Consider the following 26,880-nt stretch of genomic DNA (forward strand, 5'->3'; position numbering starts at 1 on the left):
CTATAGTACTTCCACTAAGTGGTTGATAAGGTGTTCTAGAATTTGTTTTTTTTTCTACTAAATGGGTGCTATGGGGTTGCTAATATTTTTTTGTTGTTGGTTTCCATGACAAATTTAAGTTGACTGTTAATCTGTTTCCAAGGATTGGTTGTTTAATTGTTGTTAAAAAAAAAAGCCTATTCAGGTTGATAACGTCAGTGTGGATGTTGTGTGGCAACCGTGACAGACAGAACATGAGCCACAGCAACATGACACAACTGGAAGAGGGCATGTGAGTTCATCGCTCTGAGTCAGAACTCTCACTCAGAAAAGGAAGTGAAGGAAGAGAAAGAGAGATACTAGTTTTGCCTAGCATTTCCTCCTGTGTGAAACTACCTCAAGCCCCGCCCCTTCCTGTGCAGAATCCCATGACTTCCTGAGTGAAAAAGCCGAATTTGGCAGTTCTGTCAGGTCAATGTCACTCCCCACAGACAGCGAGCTCTGAAAAACGTGTGAGACAGAGGAAACAGTCAGCGGATCTTCCTGTGAACATGATAAATACTGATTAAAAGCTTTAATAAAAAAGCAAACACTCAACAAAAGATCAGATGTTTCATTTCTAGATGGAAACATCTTGCTACTGACCTCTGAGGTGGCGTTGTAGAGTCGCTCTTTGGCCTTCAGCAGACTCTCTGCCACCTGTGCTTTGCGGGATTGCCTCTGTTCCGCTTTGCGAGAGGGTCCGTTAGCGCCAGATCGCCGGTCGTCCATGCTGGCTGCCCGCCGGCCTGAATTCCGGTGACGCGTGGGAGTGAGCAGCTGCTGCAGTTTACCGGCTAGCCCGCGGCTTGGGGACGACACGTTATTGTAGTTCTCATCTACAATCTTCCGGTTCAGCGTCTCCCGCTGCTCCACAGGCCTGGTGGATAAAGAGGCCAAGAAAGACCATGAGAGGAGAAAACGGCAGAAGAAGAACACATTTTACTATAAACGGATCTTAAAATATAGTGCACTATATGTGAGTTTATGGACAAGGGATTAAGACTAGTCCTACACTACATTTTCCTTTTAATTGAAAATCTCTATTTAAAAATGTTGTCTGGGTAACTGTCCGTAAATAAATTATTATTATAACATACTTTTGTATTCATTACTGTTTCATTCACAGTTTTCAAATAGAAATCTGCCCTACTCATGCTTTACTAACATATGTGCAGTTTGGACAAGTGCTACAAAAGTTCAATCTCAGGTGGTTGCTGAGGTGGTTGATGTGGTATTAATACAGGTGGTTGTTAAGATATTTGTATTTGGGTTGCCATGATGTTTCAGGTGAATGCTAAGGTGTTGCTAAGCAGGTGCTATCAGGTGAAAATAAGGCATTTTTAAGTGGTTTCCTGGGTGGTTGCTTTGACAGATGGTTAGCAGTGTGTTGTTAATTTGTTTCTTGGTGATTACTTTGATATTTCAGATGATTGCTAGGGTTTTACTAAGTGAGTGATGTGGTATTATTATTGATTGAGCACTACATTTTCTATATTTAGGCTGAATAATATTTGAACATTGTTGGAATGGTCCATACACAGCAGTACAACACAAAAATAATAACTTTTATGAAAATGATGACCCCTGTCTCTTCTGAAATGCATTTACCTGCCGTCTCTCTCAGCTGGCTGGCACCTGCAGTCCGTTTCTGGCTCGGCGCATTCCTTGTAAAAATCAGACAGGCAGATATCACTGCGCCTCACGAGGACACGTTCACAAGGAGGCAGTGGAGAGGGCGTGGCTGTGTCCCGGCGCCCAACCGGGGGCTTTCGAGAGGCGGGGTCATCTATACCTGCGTTCTGCAGCAAGGCTTGTCTAGCTAACTTGGTTTTTGAGAGCTCTGTGGAGGGAAAAAGGGAAACACCAGCACAGTTAATGAGCATGCTGAACTCAAGCCGTTTCATTCCTAACTCCGGAGCAAATGCAAAGCAAAGACAAAATATAAGATTTTCCAGCACCTGACCCTTTGTTGTAAATCTGTTGATTTTGGGTTGTTGGTTTCTCACGATTTAGTAATTAGGCCTGTCTAAGAAGCTGGTAATACAATAAGTATCACTATTATGGGTGGGCAATAATATTGAAATAACAATATTCTTGGCAATATAAAAATTATTTAATTAATCTTTAATTTAAAGAATACACTACTGCAACACAATAAGTAATATATTTTTATTTAATGCAAATATAATAGTTTTATATTCAGTAGAAACAAAAAAATGATATGTTTGTCTGTTTTGTAAACTGTAACTTACAGTCCCTAATTTTATATAAAATTAATAATAGTAAAAATGTAACAAAAATGTGACAACAAAAATGTACCACAAAACTAAAGTGTAATATATTTATTGCATGTAAACTGCAAACAAACAATTAAAATAAATACAGTAAATAGCTAAATAAATACAAATTAGACTGCTTTCAAGAACATCACAATAAAAATATTGGTCAGGATTTTTTATATTACTGTGTATAATATGATATGGCACACCCCTAATCACTCTACAGTAGTTATGAATCAATATTCTGTAATATACTGTAATACTGTAATCAAGGCAATATATTGCATATATTTTTGGGAATACGTTATTGTACAAAAACACCACCTGGCTTGTTTGTATCTAGAAGGTCCCTGAAGGCAATGTTAAGGGACATTATGTCCTACAGAGATGCCAGCATGGCTTATTTTACAATTTCCCATGATGATGCCCTTAATTGTCAAAAGCTGAACCATCAACAGTCTAATTAATACATTAAAGCTCCAATGGTAACATCACAGTCTGCTTGTGACAGAAAATGGTTGGTGTGGGGCAGTGGATAACACCACTACCTGCCAGTGAGACTGCGGTTCAATTCCTGTCCTAGTGACTGAATGCTCTGCTACACCAATACGAGTTCTTGGGCAAGACTCCTTACATTACTTTTGCCCATCTCTGTAGAAAACCTTTTAAGTTGCTCTGGATAAGAGCGTATTTACTTCAGCTGAAAAACGATGAACCCATCAGATGTATCATATCTCCCTAAAACCTTGTTTCACACCACAGGCTACATTCCCCTGTAGTAAACTATAGTAATCTTCAGGCTTTTCTGATTTATGGCCGATGTCAAGTATGTTTGTCTCACTCCCTCTGTAGGCGGAGAAATGTTGTTAGGTCATGAATTCCAGTGCTGGAGGTCTGGAGTCTGGAACTTTTGTGCTCTTGACATTTTGCTAATTTTAACTGATTAATAAGCAGTGTGTTAAATCTAGTGTTAATAAAAACTGTACTGATCGGATATAGCCCATCCCCTATAGTGTTGTGGACCCAGTAAAGGCCAAGGCCATCTCATAAGAACTTCCATAATTTACTGTTCATAAAAGAAATCCTAGAGGAAACTCTGCAAAATGGCCTTGTACATGGTTGTACAATGGTTGTACACCAATTTTCAACCTTTTCACTCAATCGACTGAACACTGAAAATGCTTTTCGGACAAAGACTTTTGGTTATATTCCTATTTTTTGAGAATCTGTTTTTTTTTCCATCATGAAATGCTGACATAATGAAATGAGCAACTGTCAAATTAAAAATAAATGTTTTTGTATAACCGTGACAATATACAATTTTACTTAATGTTTTTAAAACATTCCTTTGCCTGTTACTTACTGTCGCTTGCTCTCATACTGCTCAGACTGTTGCTCTTAGTGAGTGGACCTGTCAGCGATTCATGGCTTGAACTCTCACTCAAACCACTCCAGCTTGTCTGGCGAATCAGAGAGGAGTGTGGGCGGTGATTACAGTTGAAGTCTTCTGTAATTAAAAAAAACAAAAAAACAAACACTATTAGACATTTAGAAACAACAGCTGTACTACAGATGTTGTTCAGTGACATTATTTAACAGGCAAACCTCGTCTGGAGCTAATAGAGTCACTCTTCTGTCTGTGTTTGATGGGTTGCCTGAAGTGTGCCACAGCCAAGAGAACATTACGGAGCTTTGCCCAGCGAAGGCGACCTCCCTGATTGGTGGATGGCCATTTACTTTCCAGGACAGCCTGAAGACACAAAATATTAAATGAGGAAATGAGTCAGTATTAAGGTGCAACAATACATAGCTTAGTAACAGATGTCTATGTTTTATACAGATTTAATATGAACACATCAATAAATGAATTCACTTAAAACAATCAGTGTCATGTCAGTTTTGAATGTCATGAGCAAGAGTATGTGGTACTCTAGTGTGAACTCTAGTGAGCGGAACAGGACATATGTAGAAAACTTTTGCAAATTAATATATAGTTTATAAAAAAATAATTATGCATTATTATGCAATAATTATGCAATTAAAGCAACTTAAAATGTTAAAACCACATGAATTGTGCATTGCTGTGCTACGAAAACAGTGCAGTCTGCAGATAGTTAGTCATCTCTTGATGTAGGTGAATGTTTATAGAGACAATTTACTTCTTACTATACAGTCAGCTTCTTATTACATTTTTATCCTTTTTTACATCTTATACATTTTTCCCTACATTACATTATGTGTTAAGCCATGCCGAGGCTTTTGTTTACGCCTACTCCCCGCAGCGCACGCCAGCCCAACGAGCGACTGAGCGCGGCTACTCCACCGGCTACTCCACCGCGCTCTCCCCGTGGCGCTGTTACGGTTTAGTGGGGGGAGGTGGACTCAAATGCAGAGTTATTTTATTTGTTAATTTAATTATTTTTTTTTGCTTATTTATTATTTATTGGTAATATTATATTTGATATATATATAGTGTGTGCAGTTGGTTTGGTGTATCTGTGATGAAGTGCTTGAACCGGGATTTGAACTCCCAACCTTTGGAACTCCAGACGGGTGTGCTACCACTGCACTACGTAGGGTGTGTGCAGTGGCTTTGGATGAGGGCCTTAAATGTGGCAGTGAAGAAAAAGGGCGGGAAAATCAAACAAAGGATCTGCTGCCACATGGCATGGCTCAAACAAAGGAAATGAAATCAAACTTTAAGAAACTTAGGAAAGACTTCTTGAAAACCAAAAGTTCAAAAATAAACTGGAGATCTTTTCTCTCTCTTTTTGTGGCTTCTTTTAAGATCTCTCTTTTTTGTGAGCCTTTGTTTCTTTTGAGATCTCTTTTTTTTTTTTTTTTTTTTGTGAGCCTTTATTTCTTTTAAGATTATTATTTTTTTTTTTTTTTTTGTGGCTTCTTTTACGATCTCTTTTTTTTTGTGAGCCTTTGTTTCTTTTTGGATCTCTTCTTTTCTTTGTGGCTTCTTTTAAGAGTTCTTTTCTTTCTAATCTCTTTTCTTCAATACCCACTGTTACCGGTCACCCCTCTACAAAGGTGTGACGGTGAACTGAGGTTTGGCTGGGGTTTTTAAGCTGTGTTCACAGCTGAGCCTGATCTGAACTAATTACCGCTGGGGATTCTGGGACTTGGAGTTTTTTGCCCCAGATCCACCAGCTCTTCCACCGCAGTGTCCAGGCCCTCTGCTGGTGGTTGGCGGCACATGCCGCTTTCTTACAGTACCCCCCCCTCTAGGGGCGGCACCTGACGACCCCAAGCCAGCAGCACGATCACGCTGGAAATCCCGGATCAGAGCCGGGTCAAGGATTCGGTTCCGAGGGACCCACGAACGTTCCTCCGGCCCGTAACCCTCCCAGTCAACAAGATACTGGGTGCTGCCCCGGACCTTACGCACGTCCAGCAAACGCCGAACTGTGAACGCAGGAGAACCGCCCACAAGACGTGGGGGAGGGGGTCGAGTTCCAGGTGAGGGGGCTCCACACACAAATGGACGTAGGTGGGACACGTGGAATGTCGGGTGCACTTTCATGGTAGACGGAAGTTGCAACAGATATGAGACCGGATTTACCCTCCGCAAGATCTTAAAGGGGCCCACAAATTTGGGTGCCAGTTTATGCGAGACTCCTCGCAGCGGAAGGTCCCTGGTGGACAGCCACACACGTTGACCCACACGAAACTGTGGGGCACGGCTCCTTTTACGATCTGCGACCCGTTTCCTGGCCTTTGAGGTCGCCTGCAAGGTGGCGCGTGCCTTCTGCCAGGCCCTGCGACACCGACGGACATACTGCTCAGCAGAGGATACACCCACTTCCCTCTCCTGTTCCACAAACAGCGGAGGGGAGAACCCGAATTGGCATTCAAAGGGTGACATACCCAAGGATGAATGCCACAGGGTGTTGTGGGCATACTCTGCCCAGAGCAGTTGGTCGGTCCAGGAAGTCTGGTTGCCTGCAGTGAGGCAACGCAGCAGTTGGCCAAGGTCTTGATTTACCCGCTCGGTTTGCCCATTCGACTCCGGATGGAAACCGGAAGTGAGACTCACTGTGGCTCCCATCAGCTTGCAAAAGGCCTTCCAAAACCGGCTGGCGAACTGGGGCCCCCGGTCTGACACAAGATCCTGGGGCATGCCGTGTAATCTCACCACGTGTTGTAGAAGTAGATCCGCAGTTTCCTTGGCAGAGGGGAGTTTGGGCAGCGCCACAAACTTGCATGCCTTGGAAAAGCGGTCCACAAGCACCATTACAACCGTGTTGCCCTTTGATGGTGGAAGACCTGTCACAAAGTCCAGCGATACATGGGACCATGGACGGGATGGGATCGGTAATGGGTGTAGGAGACCGGGCGGTCGGGACCTGGGTGCCTTGTTCTTTTGGCATACCTCACAAGAAGCCACGAAAGCACGAGTGTCTTTGTCCATCCCTGGCCACCAGAAGCGCCTTCGGAGGAACTCCGTAGTTCGGACTGCCCCGGGATGGCCAGAAAAAGAGGAGGAATGTCCCCAGTGCAGGAGCTGCTGGCGGACGGCCAATGGCACATACTGGCGACCAGGGGGGCCACCTCCTGGGTCAGGCTCCTGTTGGAGGGCTCGTGCAATGGACTCCTCAATACCCCAGCGGAGGGGGGCAACTATTTTGGAGGCAGGGACAACTGATTCAGGGGCTGGCTCAGGTCCAGGAGGGACCCAACATCTAGACAGGGCATCAGGCTTGGTATTTTTGGAACCTGGCCTATAGGACAGAACAAAATGGAAGCGACCAAAGAATAGAGCCCACCGGGCCTGACGTGGGTTTAATCGTTTGGCCTGCTGTATATAGGCCAGGTTTTTGTGATCTGTCCACACCAAAAATGGATGTTTGGCCCCTTCGAGCCAGTGCCTCCATTCTTCCAGGGCCAACTTCACTGCCAGGAGCTCCCTGTCTCCAATAGAATAGTTGCGCTCCGCTGGGGTAAGCCTGTGAGAGTAAAACGCACAGGGGTGTAGTTTCTTTGTTGGCCCTTGGCGTTGGGAGAGTACCGCTCCCACACCTACATCTGAAGCGTCGACCTCAACGATAAATGGTTCATTGGGGTCCGGCAGTTGTAAAACTGGTGGTGAGGTTAGCCTAGCCTTGATTTCTTCAAAGGCTTTCTGAGCCTCCGCTGTCCAGCGAAAGGGCCCCGGGGTTTTTCGGGTTAAGGCAGTAAGGGGTGCTGCCACCGTGCTGAATTGACGCACGAAACGCCGAAAAAAGTTGGCGAACCCCAGGAAAGACTGGACCTGCCTAAGAGTGGAAGGGCGTGGCCAGTCTTTGACAGCCTTGATCTTGGCTGGATCCATGCGAAGGGTGCCTTTGGATACCACGAACCCCAAGAACGATACGGTCTCTGAATGGAACACAGACTTCTCGAGTTTTATAAATAGACGGTTCTCCAAGAGCAACTGGAGAACCCGTCGGACATGTCCTATGTGTTCCTCTAGTGACCGGCTGTAAATCAATATGTCGTCAAGGTAGACATATGCATATTGGTCCAAGGCCTCCCGCAGTACATCATTAATGAAGCGTTGGAACACTGCGGGGGCGTTCATGAGACCAAAGGGCATTACACGGTACTCGTAGTGCCCTGTTGGGGTAATGAAGGCCGTTTTCCATTCATCCCCCTGCCGTATGCGAACCAGGTTGTAGGCACTGCGCAGGTCCAATTTGGTAAAAATTGAGGCCTGCTGCAGTGCCTCAAAAGCCGTCTGCATTAAGGGAAGGGGGTAACGGTCCTTCACAGTAATGGCGTTCAGTCCTCTGTAATCTATGCAGGGACGAAGTCCACCATCTTTTTTCCCCACAAAAAAGAATCCAGCCCCTGCTGGTGATGAGGAAGGCCGTATGAAGCCTGACTCCAAGGCTTCACGAATGTAGGTGTCCATGGCAGCACGCTCGGGAGGAGCGAGTGCAAACAATCGACCCCTGGGTGGAGTTGTGCCTGGTAAAAGGTCAATTGCACAGTCGTATGGCCTGTGTGGGGGCAGGACCTGGGACTGTTCTTTTCTGAACACCTCACAGAGGTCCCTATATTCCTTAGGAACTCTGTCTAGGTGAGGTATGGGCATCTCCTTTGGTGGAACTGCCCGAGGAAGTGCTTTGAGCTTTAAACAGTTCCCCTGACAAAATGGGCCCCAAGCATAGACTGAGTGGGTTGACCAGTCTATACGCGGGTTGTGAAGCTCTAACCAGGGATACCCAAGCACCAGCTTCAGGTGGGGAGCCTGAGTCAGGTACAATTCCACCTGTTCCATGTGGGCCCCCACCTGAAGGATTATTGGTTTGGTGCGATGGGTCACAGGGCCGGAGCCTACAACCCTCCCGTCTATAGCGAGGACAGGTAGCGGACGCTCTAAAGGCTCGACTGGGAGGCCCAAACTAGCTGCAAGGGAGGTGTCAATGAAACTTCCTGCAGCCCCAGAGTCTATAAAGGCTGTTAGTGAGGTATGTTGTTGAGGGGGCCAGGCTAATTTTACAAAGAGATGCAGTCCTGATATGGGGGATACCACAGGGTCTAAGGCCGATTCCCCCGCCCGGGTTAGACCCTGCCGTTTCCCAATCTGCGAGGAGCTGTTTTAAAGCCTTCGCCTGCTGTCTGAATAGGTAAACTGGCACCTCCCAGCTGCATGGGTTCATTTTAATGGTCACACCTTCTGTTACGGTTTAGTGGGGGGAGGTGGACTCAAATGCAGAGTTATTTTATTTGTTAATTTAATTATTTTTTTTTGCTTATTTATTATTTATTGGTAATATTATATTTGATATATATATAGTGTGTGCAGTTGGTTTGGTGTATCTGTGATGAAGTGCTTGAACCGGGATTTGAACTCCCAACCTTTGGAACTCCAGACGGGTGTGCTACCACTGCACTACGTAGGGTGTGTGCAGTGGCTTTGGATGAGGGCCTTAAATGTGGCAGTGAAGAAAAAGGGCGGGAAAATCAAACAAAGGATCTGCTGCCACATGGCATGGCTCAAACAAAGGAAATGAAATCAAACTTTAAGAAACTTAGGAAAGACTTCTTGAAAACCAAAAGTTCAAAAATAAACTGGAGATCTTTTCTCTCTCTTTTTGTGGCTTCTTTTAAGATCTCTCTTTTTTGTGAGCCTTTGTTTCTTTTGAGATCTCTTTTTTTTTTTTTTTTTTTTGTGAGCCTTTATTTCTTTTAAGATTATTATTTTTTTTTTTTTTTTTGTGGCTTCTTTTACGATCTCTTTTTTTTTGTGAGCCTTTGTTTCTTTTTGGATCTCTTCTTTTCTTTGTGGCTTCTTTTAAGAGTTCTTTTCTTTCTAATCTCTTTTCTTCAATACCCACTGTTACCGGTCACCCCTCTACAAAGGTGTGACGGTGAACTGAGGTTTGGCTGGGGTTTTTAAGCTGTGTTCACAGCTGAGCCTGATCTGAACTAATTACCGCTGGGGATTCTGGGACTTGGAGTTTTTTGCCCCAGATCCACCAGCTCTTCCACCGCAGTGTCCAGGCCCTCTGCTGGTGGTTGGCGGCACATGCCGCTTTCTTACAGGCGCACGCCGGCCCAGCGAGCGACTGAGCGCGGCTACTCCACCGCGGCGCACGCCGGCCCAGCGAGCGACTTAGCGCGGCTACTCCACCATGCTCTCACCGTGGCGCACGCCAGCCCAGCGAGCGACTAAGCGCGGCTACCCAATCATGCTCTCACCGTGGCGCACGCCAGCCCAGCGAGCGACTAAGCGCGGCTACTCCACCACGATCTCCCCGCTGCACACGCTGGCCCAGCGATCGACTGAGCGCGGCTACTCCACCACGGCGCACGCCGGCCCAGCGAGCGAATGAGCGCGGCTACTACACCGCTCTCTCCGCTTTACGAGAAGGATTTCGCACAACACCGCCCACTGTAAAACTGCTCGAGTGGAAACAGCGTTTAAAAATAAATTAACAAACACGAAAGCGAAGGGTTCACTTAGTTAGTTCCAGTTAGTTACTGTTTATTTTTGTTTAATTACCGTTTTTATTAGTTTCAGACTGTCTGCGCTGCGATTACATCACGTGTTAAGCCATGTGGAGGCTTTTGTTTACGCCCGTTGGAGGCCTAAGAAGGCCTCAAAAATCAGTCCAGAGCAGATCTCTACAGTTTTGGGCACAGACCTTATTGTAGTATCCATATGTGATGGTGTTAGGAGTGATTCCAGCTTTCTTCATCTCTAGCAAAACTCTGACAGCAAGCACAGGCTGTCCATACTGCCCACACAGCTGCATCAGGATCCGATAACACACCTACAACACACACACACCACACACACAGCAAGCACTGCATGAGGCCAAGCAAAACCAACACAAGATACAGTATCTTACTCTATACCCCTAGCAACACAAGACTTTAGACATGCTGAGCCAGAGTATTGTGTTTGGCACTGAAGATCTGTTCACTTAAGAACTGTATCTACCCTTATCATTTGATACGGTGGGAACTGGAATAAAAAAAAATCACCCACTGTGAATATTTACATTACAGAAATATAATATATAATAAAGTAAGCAAATGTTGGTGATAAATACGAGGTCTCACCTCGTCCGGCAGCACCACTTTGCGTGTCTCCATATGCTTGAGGACCTCATAGGCCGTGTGCAGGGCGCGCACCTTGGTGCTTTCGGCTCGCACAAACGTGGGCAGATAAATGAACCACAGGCCGTAGCAGTGACCCAGCAGACATTTGGACCACATGTCTGGTACCGAGGAGTACTTCTGAGCTCGCTTCTGTGCCAGCTTGATCTCCTGTAAACCAGCAAAAGACATGGAAATCAAGCCATTTCTATCAGTTATTATTAAAGGAAAAGTGCAAACTCAGACAGAATTTTTCTGAGAAAGAGGAAGCGGAAGTTACTACATGGAGATCAGTGTTCTGGGTGAGGGGTCAGCTCACTGACTTTTGGGTTATGATTTGCAGTTTAGTCTGATGTGTACAATCACGGTAAGTGGACGTGTAACACTCTGACAGATATTACAAGATGCTATTCGCACTAATAAGACAGGAAATCATATATACTTTAATATTAAAACATGGTTATAAAGCTATTTGTTTTGATATTCTGAGTTTATTACTATTATTTATTAATAATTTTTAGAGTAATTAAATTTTACTACAGAACACCTGAAAGAAATAAAAGAAATGTAAGACACTACAGTATTATATAGCATAATAATAACACATTGTTTGCGCAAAATTAACTTAACCTGAATTCATTTTTTGGTGAATTTTACAAAAGCAGACCTGCCAACCTTGAAATAATTTTATGAGTATGAGTGAGAGTAAAAGTGTGAGAGAGAGAGAGATGTGAAAGAGGGAGAGAGAGAGAGAAAGAAAGAAAGAGGGAGGGAGGGAGGGAGAAGGAGAGAGAGAGAGAGAGAGAGAGAGAGAGAGAGAGAGAGATAGAGCCTGAATTTTGACATTTGGAGGAAAATGAAGTGTGGATGAAAATAGCAGATGGCTCAAAAGGTAGCTTAGCCTGTTTGCGAACCATCCAGCGAAACAGACAAACTTGGGATTACATAGTGAAATGCAAAATCAAACGATATGCATACTTCAGAACACAAATACACAAAATGTGTACATGTTGACAAGTATGCAAAATGTAAAAGAGGGCAATCTGCACAAAAAAACATATATTGGCAAAATATATATTGAGATATTGGCAAAATTTTACATTGCAAATGTTAATTTTTCGACGATATTAAACAATGCAGGGTCCATGATGTCACCAGTCCCGCTCCCACCCGCGTGCTGTCTCGCGCCACTCCTCAAAACCAGAGGAACACAGCAAAACAACAGTAATCACCCTTTAATCAGGCATTTAAATGGCTTTTTAAAAGATAAATAAGAGTAAATAAGCTTATCAGGCAGCAGCAGCCTTTCACTACACAGACACAGAGACAATGCTGTGTATCTACTTCTTGTGTTAAGAATCAAAACATTGCAACAAGACATGTTTGATTTAATTGCCTTAAGTGACATCGCACATCCTTTAATGTGACAATTTTGCATGCACACATCACGATGATGATGCTTAAACGATATATCATGCAACCCTAAATCACATTATTTATGTCATCAAGAAAAGACTTAAATTAAATTGTACACATGCATTCTGTATCATAGTGTTTAGTAACAACATGTGAATGTAATTAGATGAAAGTCATGGCCAAAGACCCTTATTAGAATAAAAGCGGTGTTTTATGTAATGGTGAATAAAATGACTGCTTAAGGCTTTAGATCAGTGCTCTCATTGGTGATGTGTACCTGTTTGGTTCGACGAGGGGCAGGGCTGTTGGGGGCGCTTCCTTTGGCGGGGGTGCGGAGCTGATCCTGTGGCCGGTCAAATAAATCAGGCTGCAGGATAGGAAACGTCTCATAGCTGTACACATAGAAACACACACAGGTAAAGACAAGTAAACACACACAACATCAAAGCTAAACAACAAATTGGAACAAACTACTGTGGCACTGTGCGTAGGTATAAAAAGAGCTCACCTGTAGATAGCAGGACACTCTGAGCCATCAGGTTCCTGAGGTTCTTCTGGTGGCATTATGAACACTGTGTGTTCTCCACTGTGAGCCTCGTCAAGATCAATTAGCCTCACCTCCTCTGGTTTCTCCACATCCACCTGAAAAGGGAAAGAAGAGCAAAACATGCTTAAAAAAAAAAGAAAAGGAAAAATATTATCAGAACAATACAAGACACAACATTTGATTAACAGAATTAATTTATCACCCAGACCTTCTGAACACACTCGTCGAAGAACTCCAGGCATGCGTGTCTGTCACTGACGAAGGAACACTCTTCTATGAACTGTGTGAACATCTGTGTTCTGGTGAGCTGCGTGTAGAACTTCTGCTGCGTCCGATCTCGTGACTTTAGGAAACCTGAGGAGAAAAAACATCAAAACAGCAGATTAGTGTGGCAGATCAATTTCTCTAATAACAGTTTCTTAGCCTATTGGTTGGTCTGGTTGGTGTGGCGCAGTGGATAACACCACCCCCTGCCAGTAAGCTACCACAACATGTGGGAGTAGACATAATGTAGTAGGTACCGACCAAAATGCCTCAATACTAACGAGTATCGTATTTGCTCAGCTGCATTGTAAATGAGGGCCACCATCAATGTACTCTGAGTTTAAATAAAGGTTGATTGATTGATTGATTGATTGATATCGTAAGGTCTAAAAATAATTTAGTGTATATAGTTTTTGATACTTTGCATGAAACGTGCAAAAATGCGGAGAGCATGCAAGGTAAAAACAACCCTTGATGCACCAAAGACACAGACGACACACCGTCGTTATGCTGAAATCTCTCAGACGCTCCTATGATGAGCCAATCAAATGATATATGATGAATTTAAAAAAAAAAAAAAAAAAAAACTTTTTTTTCCAGTATAATCACAAACATTAAAAAATAAAAGGTGTTTAGAAAAAGAGTCTAGATTATCATATATTTTTACATACATTTTAAATTTCAGTTTAAGACACTTAAAGTGTCCAATGTGACATTTACAAACATCTACAAACTAACTGCTACAGTGCAAAACTACAGAATGTCAGAGGTTTTACACATATGGTTCGTTTTAAATTAAGTGAACACAGTTCAGGTAAAGTGAACCTGAAAGTGCAACAACTACCACTGACCTCAGTGGTTTCTGAGTTTACAATACAAGAGGACTCAGTTCTCTTTCTGGTCCTCTTTTGCACTGAACGGATCTCTGTCTGTTCACACCACAACTCCTTAACAACTCAGACTCCACCTGGATAACACTGGATTTTAGATAGTGGAGTTCATGTTTATCATATAGCAAATACTAATTTGCTATTGGAAACAAATATGTATACATGGAATGATTTGTTTGCAAAAAATATGATAAAAAAATGATTTCAATGTATATTATTATACTCTATGTATTTAATATATAGTACTAGTTTGAGCACATCTCATTCAACTCTTTTTCTTTCTTTTATGACTTTTTTTTACATTGGAAGTTTAATACTAAAGACATTAAAGCTATACATGAACACATGTGGAATTAGTTATTAGTATGAAACAAACCAGTGTATATTATACTTTATATTATTTTAAGTAACACATTTATATTTGAGGACATATCTGCACACTCTTGGTATTTTAATCTCTGTGTCACCTGGAATAGATTTATCAGCATCGTAAGGAGTTTCTGGAGGTTCAATAGAACAAAATTTGCTGCTTTTCCTTCACGCTGTGAAGCTCCAGCCCATCCCAATTCACCATCTCGGCTGAGTTTAGATCACATGACTCTGTGTGCCTTAATTGTTTTCATGTCTTTAATTTAAAATTAAATAAATTAAATAAAGAAACAAAGGAAAACACTGAATGAGAAGGTGTGAAACCTTTGACTGGTACTGTAGTGTGTTATTTAAAAAAATGCAGTATCCACTGGGCTGTGACAACACTGGGCTGAGGCTAACTTTGGTGGATTTGGTTTATTTGTGAGTTAATTTAGATGTCTTTAGACACATTCAGATATGAAAAAGAACCAAAAAGTGACTCATCATGTAGAATTGGTGTAGTACCACATTTGCTACAATCCCCTGTTTGTGTATCACAATTCAATGTAAGCCTTTTCAGACAAAAGCATGCTAAAAAAAAAAGGCTAATAATGTAAGGACCTACTGCTTTAGCAGTCAGAATACAGAGAGAGGAGGTGCTACTATGAGGAGCTCACCCTGTAGGTTAAAGAGTGAGCTGCAGTCAGTGGTTCGGTCCGAAGGAGCCTGGGTGATGGGCAGGAGGAAGGAGCGATAGCCTCTAAGCAGACAGCTCATGAAGCGCAAGAAGGCCTCCTGGATCTCCAGCTCCAGCTGCTTCTGACGCCCATAGATCAAATCATAATCGGTCAGCAAGAACTCCAGAGTGGCCTCCTCCTGACCAGGAGTACAGACTGTGGGAAAAGAACAAAAGAGGGAGTGAAGAAAGAAAGGATGAATGAGAAACTATCCTTTCTGGTGTAATCACTCACACATCATTATGTCTTTTTTTTATAAATGCTGACACTCACTTTTCTCCAGGGTCTTGTGCAGACTGATGAGGGAACTGAATAGGATTTTCCCATGTTTCCTGGGCAGAGATCTCCAAGACAAGGGCTTCTTATCTTCTGATCTGAAGGCAGTCATATTGATGTTATATTATTATTATGTGTGAAAGACGCCCCGATTGCTATACTGACCTGATGTTCATTTAAATCATTCACTAATTCATTCATTACACATAAAACCTCAGTGGTTCTAATTTGGCTTTGTCTGCTGTGTCACTGTGCTGCACTCAGCACCAGACACCTGCAGCATCAATGAGCACAATGAGCTGTTTGTGTCATTAGTTGCCAGGGCAACAACAGGCAGCAGAACTTACTGGAAAATGGTGTTGGTGTCAAGGTCCACACACACCACATCCGAGGGGGGATCATACAGGTCAAAGTAGCTGGAGTGAACACCCACAATGAAGGGCATGGGGGCACAGAGCACATCCGCCAGCCGCAGAGGACACAACGGGATGTAAGGACAGGGCCAGCGCAGCGGAAATGTCATCTGAAAGAGAGATAAAAGAGCAACAAAGAGGTAAAGAAACAGAAAAATTTAATAAGACCAATCTAACAGTACTAGCATTAACAGAACTCATTATTAATATCAAAGGTGTCAAAAGTATTGACATTCAGATATTAGTAGAGATACTAATCTTAAAAATATTTCTGTAGTAGTTGAAGTTTCAACTTAAGTGTAGTAAAAGTGTAAAATTACTGGTTTCCAAATTTCTTAAAACTATAAAAGTAATGTGGGGAAAAATGCCATTAAGTATAAAAGCTTAGGCCACACACAGTAGTGTATAGTGCACGGCTCCACTCCCCAAAACACATTTTTCTAAAAGCCATAATGATATTAAGAAAAATAATTTGGAATGCACTAGACTCCTTGTTTTAGTTGCATATATGCCCATTGAAAATGAATAATTTTTAGTATACCCCATTAGTGTGTGGGAATGATATATATATATTTATACTGATCAAACCATAATCAAACTCACTATATCGGAATGGCGATATTTATCTGGATAGAGTTTTTTATAATGTTTATTTATAGGGTCTGAAAAATAATGAATACAGTAAAATTCTTTACTCTGCACTTCTGATTAGTACTGACATCTAGCAAAAAATACACATATTCAAAAAAGAACATTTTGTAACACACCTAAAACAGCCGAATGTACTTGCTGCAGTTTTAGCTGCAAATTGATAAAATTGTTTTGTACGGTCCTTTTATTAACAACTGATGTTGTTGCAAACCAACTTTGCAGACAGATCCAGGAAAGCTCATCAACACATAAAATATAAAAAAACCCTGGTGAGTAAGACAGAGAGGTCCTAGTGACAGGGAAAACACCAATCTTTCAGAGCTAGAGAAAGAAACCCTGGAAAGATCCATGACTCACAATGGGGAGGATCCATCCTCCTATGGTCAGTTGTTCTTACTAACATACAAAACAAACTTATAAAAAAAATAAACTTTATTGGAATTGGAGGGCACTGGGCAGCTGGTCAAATGCAGATAGCAGTAGCTGAAGTGTGGGCAGCTGGTGCAGCATTAACGTGAACAGGCCGTGTGCATGACAAACTGCAAAACGTGCTTCTCTCGCATGCAAATCAATCTGGAAATAGTGGGTGACTGGTTGATTACATATTCAGCTCCATTTGCAACCTCACAGCAACTGAAGACAGCTGCTTTGTGTGGATGTGTTTTTTCTCCAATTTTAAAAAGCAGGTGTATATTTGTTGCAGTGTGTCATCAAACCAAATTGAGCAGTGCGCAAATAACCCTTTATAGAATATATTTTTTTAAAGTAACAGTAATATGACCAAGTCCAACTGCATTTAAAGTACCATGATCATATTAATCTTATTTGAAATCTGCAAGATCTAATGGTGAATGTGGGGAAAAAAACAGAGGGAATGAAAAAGTTTGTATTTGATTTGATACTAAAACTGCAAAGAGCTGCTTTTCTCACATGTAGCCAAATGTGTCTATTGGGTATCCACTTTTAAAATGCTTGTGCTACACCCACACATAGTTCAGTAGTTATTATGCTGGCACATACATGAATAAGAGGCCTGTTTATTGGGAAGAACCTGGTGATACAATTGATATCATGATCAAAACAATATCATGATAAAGGGGTTAGGGGTTATATATTGGGATTAGTGTACTGCATACTAGTATACTGTAATCAAAACAATATGTCAATATGTTTTTAGTCACATATTAAGTGAACTGTCAAAGCATAAACATCCACAATAATATTCATTAAATCTAAGTAAAAGAAACATTCATTTTTGCTTGTTATGCAATCAGAACAGTGAGATTTGAACAGTGAGACAGTATTTTTCTGACACAAATTTGTGCATGAAAACTATTAAAGAAAAATACTTTGCCAGTACATGTTAGCAAAATTCAATATTGCAATATATTAATACATCAATATTTTAACATCTAAAAATAAATAAAAAGGAAATAGTGTGGGAAAGTGTGCTGACCGACACCAGGGCCTCGCTGACTGAGGTGAGCACGTCCGGCCTCAGGGAGTGCAGCAGCAGCTTGTGTTCGGTGAGCACGGCCAGCAGGAGAGTGCAGGCGTTCTCCGCCCCCAGATTCTGGAGCAACTTCACAAAACTGGCACCACTGCAGACAGACCACAGACAGAGAGAAAGTTAACCCACAGTAACATTGCTCAAACCTTTAAACATGCATTCACTAGGGCTGAGACAGCTACTGCTCAATCCTGATACAACTATTACTACTATCATATCATACTATCATACTAATATAGTATATTATATACTAACATACTACACTAATATATATTTTTTTTTAATATACAGGCCCAGAAATGATTGTTATTACTGATATGATATAAGGTAATGATCATATAATGGCCCAATTGATGCCATTACACTCTTTTTAGAATATACAGACAATGCAATATACAAAGCTGTTGAAATATCTTAAACGAAAAAAAAATGTGCTCAATTAATTTATGATGGACGATAAAAAGCCTTTAAAAATGATTAAGGTCTTGCAAATAGATTGTGCAACAAATTGATACAGTAATTATTGTGATGGGTAGGAATGGCCCTGATCTGATCGCATGATCTGATATCAGGGACGATCACATAACTTTCAGGATCGGAATCGGGTGGGAAAAGATTTGGATTACTGATGTCTACACTGATATTTATTTCCACTCTGTTAATACATTAAATATTCAAATTTAACAACTTCACTATATTATAATATAGGTATTATAGTACAGTAAAAAAGTCGAGTTTAAATCTAGCCTGCAAGACCTAAACCACACTGCACTATTAATACTGTCTTACTAACAAAAAACAGAACTACCAGCATTTAAAAAAGAATCATGATATTTTGAACTTTGATTTTTTAGTTCTTTTACTTAAGAAAAGATGCATATCTAAATGAAAAGCATGTATATGGTTTGTTTATATTTTATTTTTTAAATAGGGACGTCCCTAGTAAAAGGCCTAATTTACACTATAAATTCTTAACTATTCTTCTTTAGTGAAATTTCTGTCACCAGTCCAGTCAAGTCCAGTCCATCAATTTACTTCACAGTCAACTGCATTTAGTGATCCATCCAATTCTCAGTTCAGACCAGCAAATTACCAGTCATGGGACTTGTCAGTCAACAAATTCTCAGCCAGATGGCACAGCTAGATTTTTTTCATTCTGAATATGAAGCACAGACATGTCAGCTGAAAGTGCTGCAGGCAGTAGAGCCAGGTTTACCTCAGGGGTAAGGGCGAGGAAACAGGCTGGCACAGCAGGAGGTTGTCGTACGGAGAGAGCTGCAGAAAGATCAAAACATTGAAAACACAGCCAGTCGGGATTAGATAGCATCAATAACTCATCCGCTGATCCCAATCAAATTATCACCCTTCACCAGGCTTTAATCGATGATCTACTCACAAATTAAAGGAGCCAAAATTTTATTCATCATTTCAGTTAAACTAAAGGAAATGAGAAATGATTTGGAGAATTAGAGCCAAATGCAACAGGATCATTTGTGAGCTAATGATTATATCAGAGTGCAGCCCTCATAGAACCCTCTTTTACCCTTGAACTTGTCTTTATGGCCTTTAGGCAGTGATACCATCAAATGCCTGTGGAGGAAGTGGGGTAATTAGTGGTATATGCACATATTCACAGCTCTGTAAGTCTGTACATGATCCAGAGTAAGTGATGGAGTGTACTGGTTTTACCTGCACCAGTATGCGTGGCCGCTGAGGGGAGGGAAAGGGCACGTTGTGCATAAAGCTGGAGATATGCCTGTAAAAAGAGAGCAATGTAAGTTAATATCAGACAATAGCTCTTACAGGCACAAAGCTCAGCTGGTGAGAAACGAAAGGGTGTGTTATGATTTATGCACAGCCTGCTTCTAATTACTTTTAATAATTTAGCAGTATGGTCTATTTAGTCTAAAAGTCTTACTCACTTTTCAATAGGCAGCACGTGAGGTCCAGAGATGGAGTACCGATAGACGAAGGTGAGGAACTTCTGGAAGACGGTGAAGAAAGGCCAGTGAGAAAGCACACACACGCTCTTCTTCACCTGCACTGTGCGGTTAGTGATAGGCCGGCGGTCCACCACGCTGACCAAGCCCAGCCGCACCCGCTGCCTCTCAGACAGAGCCTCCCGCGGGTATGCCTCATAGAACTGGATAGCAGCTCCATACACCTGAGACAGAGCAAGAGAGGAAGAAGATCAGATCTAATTACAGCACAGCAGATCAGACGAGGGCACGTCAAACAACTGCAGTAACTATTAAATCAGAGCTGCAAGGAAATGACATTGATTATGAAAAAAGCAACAATATATAATTTACTTATGAATAAAATTATCTTCAACATGTTATTATTTCACAGGCAAAAATCGAATGCACTTATTTAAATATAAGAGTACAGTTAATGGACCACTCCTAGACTTTAAAATATATACAATACCAGTTAAAAGTTTTCTTTCTTTTTATGATTTTTTTTTTACATTGTATATTTAATATTGAAGACTATATTAAATCTATACAGGAAAACATGTTGAATTATCATGTTAACAAAATGTGTTAAACAAACCAGAATATGTTTTAGACTCTTCCGAGTAGCACATTTAGCTTTGGGGACAGAGCTGCCCAATTTTGGTATTTCCACAGTGGCTAAAAACAAATCTTATTTGGGTTTAGGTCAGGAGATTGTGGAGAACACTTTCTTGTTTACTTCACACCATGTGTTCATTAATTGTTTTTGTCTTTAGTATTAATCTATTTAAAATATTAATCAATTTAAAAAATGTATTTTTTATGTAATACATTTAATAAGAAATGAAAAAAAAAAAAAACATTACATGAGAGGGTATGTCCAAACCTTTGCCTGTACTGTATGTGCTCACTCAAATTTTCCATGTTCTAGCTTCCTTTAACTTTGCTCTTAAAAGAAATTCTGAACACTCTCAGATAAATCTCTTTTTTTTTAGTGCAAATATGAGAGCATTTCTCCTGTGTGCTTCTGTGCTCTCATTCAGTGTGATCATCTACACTGCCATTAACCTGTGAGTGCTGCACAAATTGTGCTCCTGGTTATTGGTATTATTGGTAGTAAAATGATGTCATACAGGAAGAAGAGTCTAATGATAAAAAGGTATTATAGAGCACTTTTGTTGTTACAGGTGCCGTATAATGCATTTAAATAGTATAATTCTGCTGTAGTAGTAGTAAACTGCGTGGGACTCTGCTGTGGTTGGCTGGCAATCTGCAGCAACTCACAAAAAAGCTGCATAGCATGACACAAAGCTTTGTTTTTAGCACTGTAAACAAATTCTTGTCGTGCTGTATAAAAGAGAGCGATTGAAAAGTAAAGCCAAATCATCCCTTACACCCTCTGATGGCTGGTTGTAGTACAACTTTAACTGAACCCAATTCAATTAAACAGAGCAGAAAGATTCAATATACTTTGCCAGTTGTGTTCTGTCAAATCTGCAAAATCCCTTTATTAAAATCCTACCTCATGTTTTTCTACAAAAACATATTTTATTAAAGTTTTGGTAGTATTCAAAGGGGTGTGGATAAGGGGAGATGGTGCCTTTGCCTATACTTTCAGTTTGATGTACTTTCCACTCATATATACAGTCTATGGTTTTACCAAATCACAGCTTTTAGGTGTCAAAAGATTTCCTTAGTGGGCTTTGAGTGTGTAAATGTTGGGGTTGTAAATATAGACTCAATGAGCAGTATTCATCTATGCTAAAGATATATATATATTTTTATTGATTATGGGACAGGTCAAATGGTGAAAACCCTTTTCTCTCCTCTTTAAACTCTTATGTAGGATGAAATGTAATGTAAAGTAAGAAAAAGGAAGCTGCTTGTGCAGGCTGACCTTGTCTCCAGAAGCACTAGTGAGAACAAAAGTGGAGAAGACAGGCAGCTGGTACTTGGTGTTGAGTGGCCAGCTCTCTACGGTGACACCCATAGGCAGACAGAAGACTGGAACTGAGTCCGGCAGAGGAAACGACTCCAGGTCCTCCTCAGGGTAGCGGCTGATCAAACCTGAAAGTCCAAATCACACAGCTCAACAAAGCTTCCGTGCACTAACATGCTATCAGCTGTGAACATCTGCCAAAAAAGAGGTCAAGGGACCTCAGAAAACTTCCTCAGAAAGTACAGGTCACAGAAAGAAAACCCCTTTCACACCGTTCCTTATTAGGTCTGTAATATCCTCTCATTTCCCTCTTTTTTCTTGTTCTGAACACCTGCAACTGATAGTGACTCATTAAGCTCATGTGTGGTTGGGTTAAATCCATGACCACAGTAAACACAGGAAGAGGAAGTTACACTCACCTGCCTCATACACCAGGGCGTTGGCTTTAGCTACAGCGCGCTTATAGCAGAGGTAGAGCGCCGGGCCCCACTGAAAAACACACACACACGTGCACGCACGCACACACGCACACACACACACACACACACACACAGACACACACACTTTGTTTTTGTGATGAAGACATCAAAACTCATGTGAAAGTGAAAACCACATACAAAGTAAAATCAGGAAGAGGTTTAGATAACTTTTTATGAAGAAATTTACATTTGCAGAAAACGATAAATAAAGGGAGAAAAACAGAAACAGCAAGAAAGGCTTAGAAAAATAAAAAAAAAATAATAATAATTTTAGTAAAAATCAGAGTCAACAGATTTTGATATCTGCTGATACCGCTGATATCGCGATCCAATACTTTGGCAATGGACTTAAAAAAAAAAAAAAGTTTTTTTTATTATTATTAATTTGACTTATTATTAAAATGATCTTATTTTAGTACAATACTATGTTTGTGAATGTATTATATTGTACTAGCCTGTACAATGTATTTTATTTACATAAAAAAAAAAAACATTCAAATCACCAGTGCAAATATCAAACAGTGCACTGTGATCTTACAGCTCTTAAACTTTTAATAATGGGTATTTAAATGTAAATTAGAAAAGAGGACTTAGACTGGCAAAATTAAATTCTATTTATAATAGTGGTTTTAGTCGCATAAAGAAATATTGTATTAACTGCCACCATACTCAAATCATGATTTTTTTAAAAATTGCTGGTAGAGTTTTGGATGAAAATGAAGTGTGGTGGATGAGTAGTAGATGGCTCAATAGGTAGCTTACTGGATTAGTGTCCGTGTTCATCTACTCAATAACAGACAATATATCGCACGGCCACAGCTCACTGCCTCTCAGGCTGAGTGAACAGTACACCGACTCATCGGAAATTTGATACCTTTTCCACCTGATTCTGATCCTTTGAAAATCCAATCAACATAATCAGATCGGGGACATTTCTAATGCAAACATTTTAGATAGTCCCAAGAAAGAGAATCAGACTGTAAAGACAAGATAGTGAGACAGTGACTGAGTGAGTGTGAGCAGTATGAGAGCAGTACCATGCCAGTGTTGAGGTTCTTGTCCACTCGGCAGAAGGTGTGTGGAGCCACCTCACCCTTGCTGGGCATCAGCAGAGAGATGTCTGTGACTCCCAGTGTATTAAGGGCCTGTGAGTCTGGGGCCCGGCGATACATTAGGAAGGTCCGGTGGGTGGCGGGTCCTCCTGAACTCAGGCTGGCTGAGCGGCTGTACGGTGTTGTTTCCATCACATGCCAGCCGGGCTTCACTGGCTCTTTACCCTCATACAGAACTCTACACAGAACAAGAGCATAATATAAATGCATTTATTTACAGCTCTGGAAAAAATAAGAGACCACCTAAAAATGATTATTATATTATAATTTTTTTACCAAATTGAAAACCTCTGAAATATAATTAAGAGGAAGATGGATGATCACAAGCCATCAAACCAAGCTAAACTGCTTGAATTTTTGCACCAGGAGTGGCATAAAGTTATCCAAAAGCAGTGTGTAAGACTGGTGGAGGAGAACATGCCAAGATGCATGAAAACTGTGATTAAAAACCAGGGTTATTCCCCCAAATATTAATTTCTGAACTTCAAAACTTTCTGAGTATGAACTTTTCTTTTCTTTGCATTATTGCATCTTTTTTATTATTTCAGCCATTTCTCATTTTCTGCAAATAAATGCTGTAAATGACAATTTGGAATTTGGGAGAAATGTTGTCCATAGTTTATAGAATAAAACAACAATGTTGATTTTACTCAAACATAAACCTATAAAGAGCAAAATCAGAGAAACTGATTCAAAAACTGAGGTGGTCTTAATTTTTTCCAGAGCTGTGTATACTACCAGAGTAACCAATCAGCAACACACTGAAAAGAACTGTATTAAAAAAAAAACAATGTGGCATTTGAGTTGAGAGAAAAAAAGAAAAAAAAAAGAGCCTAATACCGTACCCCAGCTCTAATATGGGCGGTTTGTCATGGCCTCTCCTGTAGCACAGGAACATGTGTGGGTTGTTGATGAGGCCGGCGCTGAGTTCGGCCGGGTGGCCGCCTTGCGTCTTCTCGATGCACGTGAAGCCTTCGGGCACCTCCTCGCCGAGGCTGCGGGCGATGACGGCCAGGTCCGTGACGGGCTCCACGGCGCGCCCGCCTCTCTGCTGACACTCCTCATCTGGAGCCGATTCACCCGCCAACCCCGCCACCACGAAATAGTCCACCAACTGAGGACATCTCTCCTCAGTCATACCGCCTACCTACCCACCACTGAGAGAGAGAAAGAGAGAAAGCGAAAGTGAGGTTAAAATCTGGTGCAATCACCCACAACCCCATTTTACCCCATTGGTCACCTTTCGGTCCCAAGCTTACTTTTCTGTTCTGCCAATATTTAGACCGAATAAATCACATAATGAGCAACTTCTGGAAAAAAGATGCTGAAACAAGCTTCAATCATAGAGCTGCATCATAAAGGCACAGCTTGGCACACACAAAGTAACATACATAATGCAAAAAAGTCACATTTTATAAGACAACAAAATGTTAAACTGAGAAAAGTATTTGAGCAGTTTATCCAAGCCAACATGTAACCAGTTCAGGAGAAAGAGAAGACTGAAATAAACTTTCTGTAACAAGTATAAATATAGGTGTGCTCCCTCCCAGTACGACAACAGAGTTCCCACAAATATGCATGTGGAAGTACATGCTGTGTAAAAGTATGGGTTGCATAGACTATTCGAACTGGACAATCACTAGCCCCAGTGTTTTCTGCAAATACTGTGGTAGCCTGAAATTACTACAAAAATTATGAAATCAACTCAAATCAAATCAACCGGTAACACCTGGTTAGTTCTAATGAGTGAGAACATGCTGACAAGCATCGCAGTCTTTTCAACAAATCACAAATTTGCTTGTCAGTATATTCAAGTACCTTCAGCTGTTTATGGAGCGGGTTCAGAGATATAAATTACCATTTTGAGCCAAGCTACACAATCCCATCCAACAGTACTGTGTGAAATAGAATCATCCTGCAACACAGAGCTCTAAAAGCAATATTTCCACAGGGATGAAAGATTGTGGTGTCTCACTCTCTGGACATATATACTGACATCTTGCACAATGAATCCATGAGGACAGTGAGTAGCAAGTATTTATGTGGGCTGCACCAAAGAAGATCACTTTTTAATCTACACATTTCCATCACTTCTATTTCAAGTTTAAATATGCAAAGTGTAAATTATAAAATTTGAAACAAAAAAATATTTAACAAATAACTAAGAGGGTAACATCTATCACAGAAAAAAAGAGAAAGAAACATACTCACTGTAGTCTATAATATTCACCGTTTGAGTTCCAGCATTTTCACTTTCTAACAAAATCAATGTGTAATTAAAGCAATGAGTAAAAATAGTGCTGCTGTTGTGTCATTGTACCAGTAAAACCCTATTACATAATCCTCTCACAGCATGCGTGTGTGTGTGTGTGTATGCGTGTGTGCAGGAACGGTATGAAAAATTGTCAGCTCTTTCTCAGTCTTATTACTCTCCTCCCATCCTCTCTCTCTTCCCCTATCTCTCTCTCGTTCTGTCTCTCTCTCTCTCTGATTGATGGCTGCCGATTGGCCTAAAGTTCATCCTGCAGTCTTCCTTTGGTTCCAGCATGTATCCTGTTTTGTACCCACTCTCTCTGCAACTGCACACCATTTTCTTCCATTTCTACAAATTCTGTCATCAGAACTGACCTGGTCAGTTGAGTCGCACTGTAGGTGTACTGTATGTTACACCAAGCACTCAGCTTAACTAAACTACTAGACTAGACCACATTTAGTGAGAGTTTAACAGCAAACAGCTTTACAGTAACAGTAGTTCAAAGACAGTCTAAACTGTGCTGGATCACTCTCTGCAACAGGTGTAATGCCAAATGCAAAGCTGGCTATAGGAAAACTTCTAACCTGAGCAAACACCTAATAGTTTAAAGCATCTGAAAGCCAAGCACCTGCAACAGCTGATGGTAATGTTAGCAGCATGTCTACAGCCTTTAAACTTGAACTGTGCATGGATGAATAAAATTTAAGTAAAAAATGGAAAATAAATATCATTTCAGTTTTGCTTTGCTCAATACATACAGAAATCCTTGGTGGATTAACGCTGGCTTTTATTCACAGTTTCCATGCATCTTGGCATGTTCTCCTCCAGTCTTACACACTGCTTTTGGATAACTTTACGCCATTCCTGGTGTAAAAATTCAAGCAGTTTAGCCTGGTTTGATGGCTTGTGATCATACATCTTTCTTAGGTGGCCGCCTTTTTTTTTCCAGAGCTGTATAATCCACTGTTTCATTTGAACTCTGGTTCATCCATTTACAACAAAACATACAAAACATTTACTTCTTTTCCACTTATTTAACTGACGTTCAGTATTTCTAACATGTTTGTTAGAATATGACTTGATTAGATCACCACATATTAGGCCAATCAAAAAGCTTGACCTTTAAAAAAAAAAAAGAAATAGAAAGGGACTTTCCTCTGACACTTTCTGAACTTATTTTGTAAA

At 41.0% G+C, this 26,880-nt stretch overlaps 1 protein-coding gene across 1 annotated transcript in view; it reads right to left on the reverse strand.

The window, feature by feature from the left end:
- Positions 1 to 26,880, reverse strand: part of LOC103038730 (DENN domain-containing protein 4B) — a 54,599-nt gene that overhangs the window by 8,044 nt on the left and 19,675 nt on the right. Inside the window, exons 2-22 of the mRNA XM_022673594.2 lie at positions 24,287 to 24,598; positions 23,367 to 23,619; positions 22,270 to 22,339; positions 21,809 to 21,978; positions 19,876 to 20,117; positions 19,643 to 19,709; positions 19,170 to 19,228; positions 17,900 to 18,044; positions 15,727 to 15,902; positions 15,377 to 15,477; positions 15,044 to 15,259; positions 13,070 to 13,215; positions 12,823 to 12,956; positions 12,592 to 12,706; positions 10,863 to 11,069; positions 10,442 to 10,570; positions 3,906 to 4,050; positions 3,664 to 3,807; positions 1,630 to 1,861; positions 625 to 898; positions 376 to 480 (exon numbers count right to left, since the gene is read on the reverse strand). Coding sequence (XP_022529315.2) covers positions 376 to 480; positions 625 to 898; positions 1,630 to 1,861; positions 3,664 to 3,807; positions 3,906 to 4,050; positions 10,442 to 10,570; positions 10,863 to 11,069; positions 12,592 to 12,706; positions 12,823 to 12,956; positions 13,070 to 13,215; positions 15,044 to 15,259; positions 15,377 to 15,477; positions 15,727 to 15,902; positions 17,900 to 18,044; positions 19,170 to 19,228; positions 19,643 to 19,709; positions 19,876 to 20,117; positions 21,809 to 21,978; positions 22,270 to 22,339; positions 23,367 to 23,619; positions 24,287 to 24,579 — 3,423 coding nt within the window. The 5' untranslated portion in view covers positions 24,580 to 24,598. The remainder of the gene's footprint in view (positions 1 to 375; positions 481 to 624; positions 899 to 1,629; positions 1,862 to 3,663; positions 3,808 to 3,905; positions 4,051 to 10,441; positions 10,571 to 10,862; positions 11,070 to 12,591; positions 12,707 to 12,822; positions 12,957 to 13,069; positions 13,216 to 15,043; positions 15,260 to 15,376; positions 15,478 to 15,726; positions 15,903 to 17,899; positions 18,045 to 19,169; positions 19,229 to 19,642; positions 19,710 to 19,875; positions 20,118 to 21,808; positions 21,979 to 22,269; positions 22,340 to 23,366; positions 23,620 to 24,286; positions 24,599 to 26,880) is intronic.

Source organism: Astyanax mexicanus, chromosome 6 (genome assembly GCF_023375975.1).
Source record: "Astyanax mexicanus isolate ESR-SI-001 chromosome 6, AstMex3_surface, whole genome shotgun sequence".
In the NCBI taxonomy this organism is placed as follows: Eukaryota; Metazoa; Chordata; class Actinopteri; order Characiformes; family Acestrorhamphidae; genus Astyanax; species Astyanax mexicanus.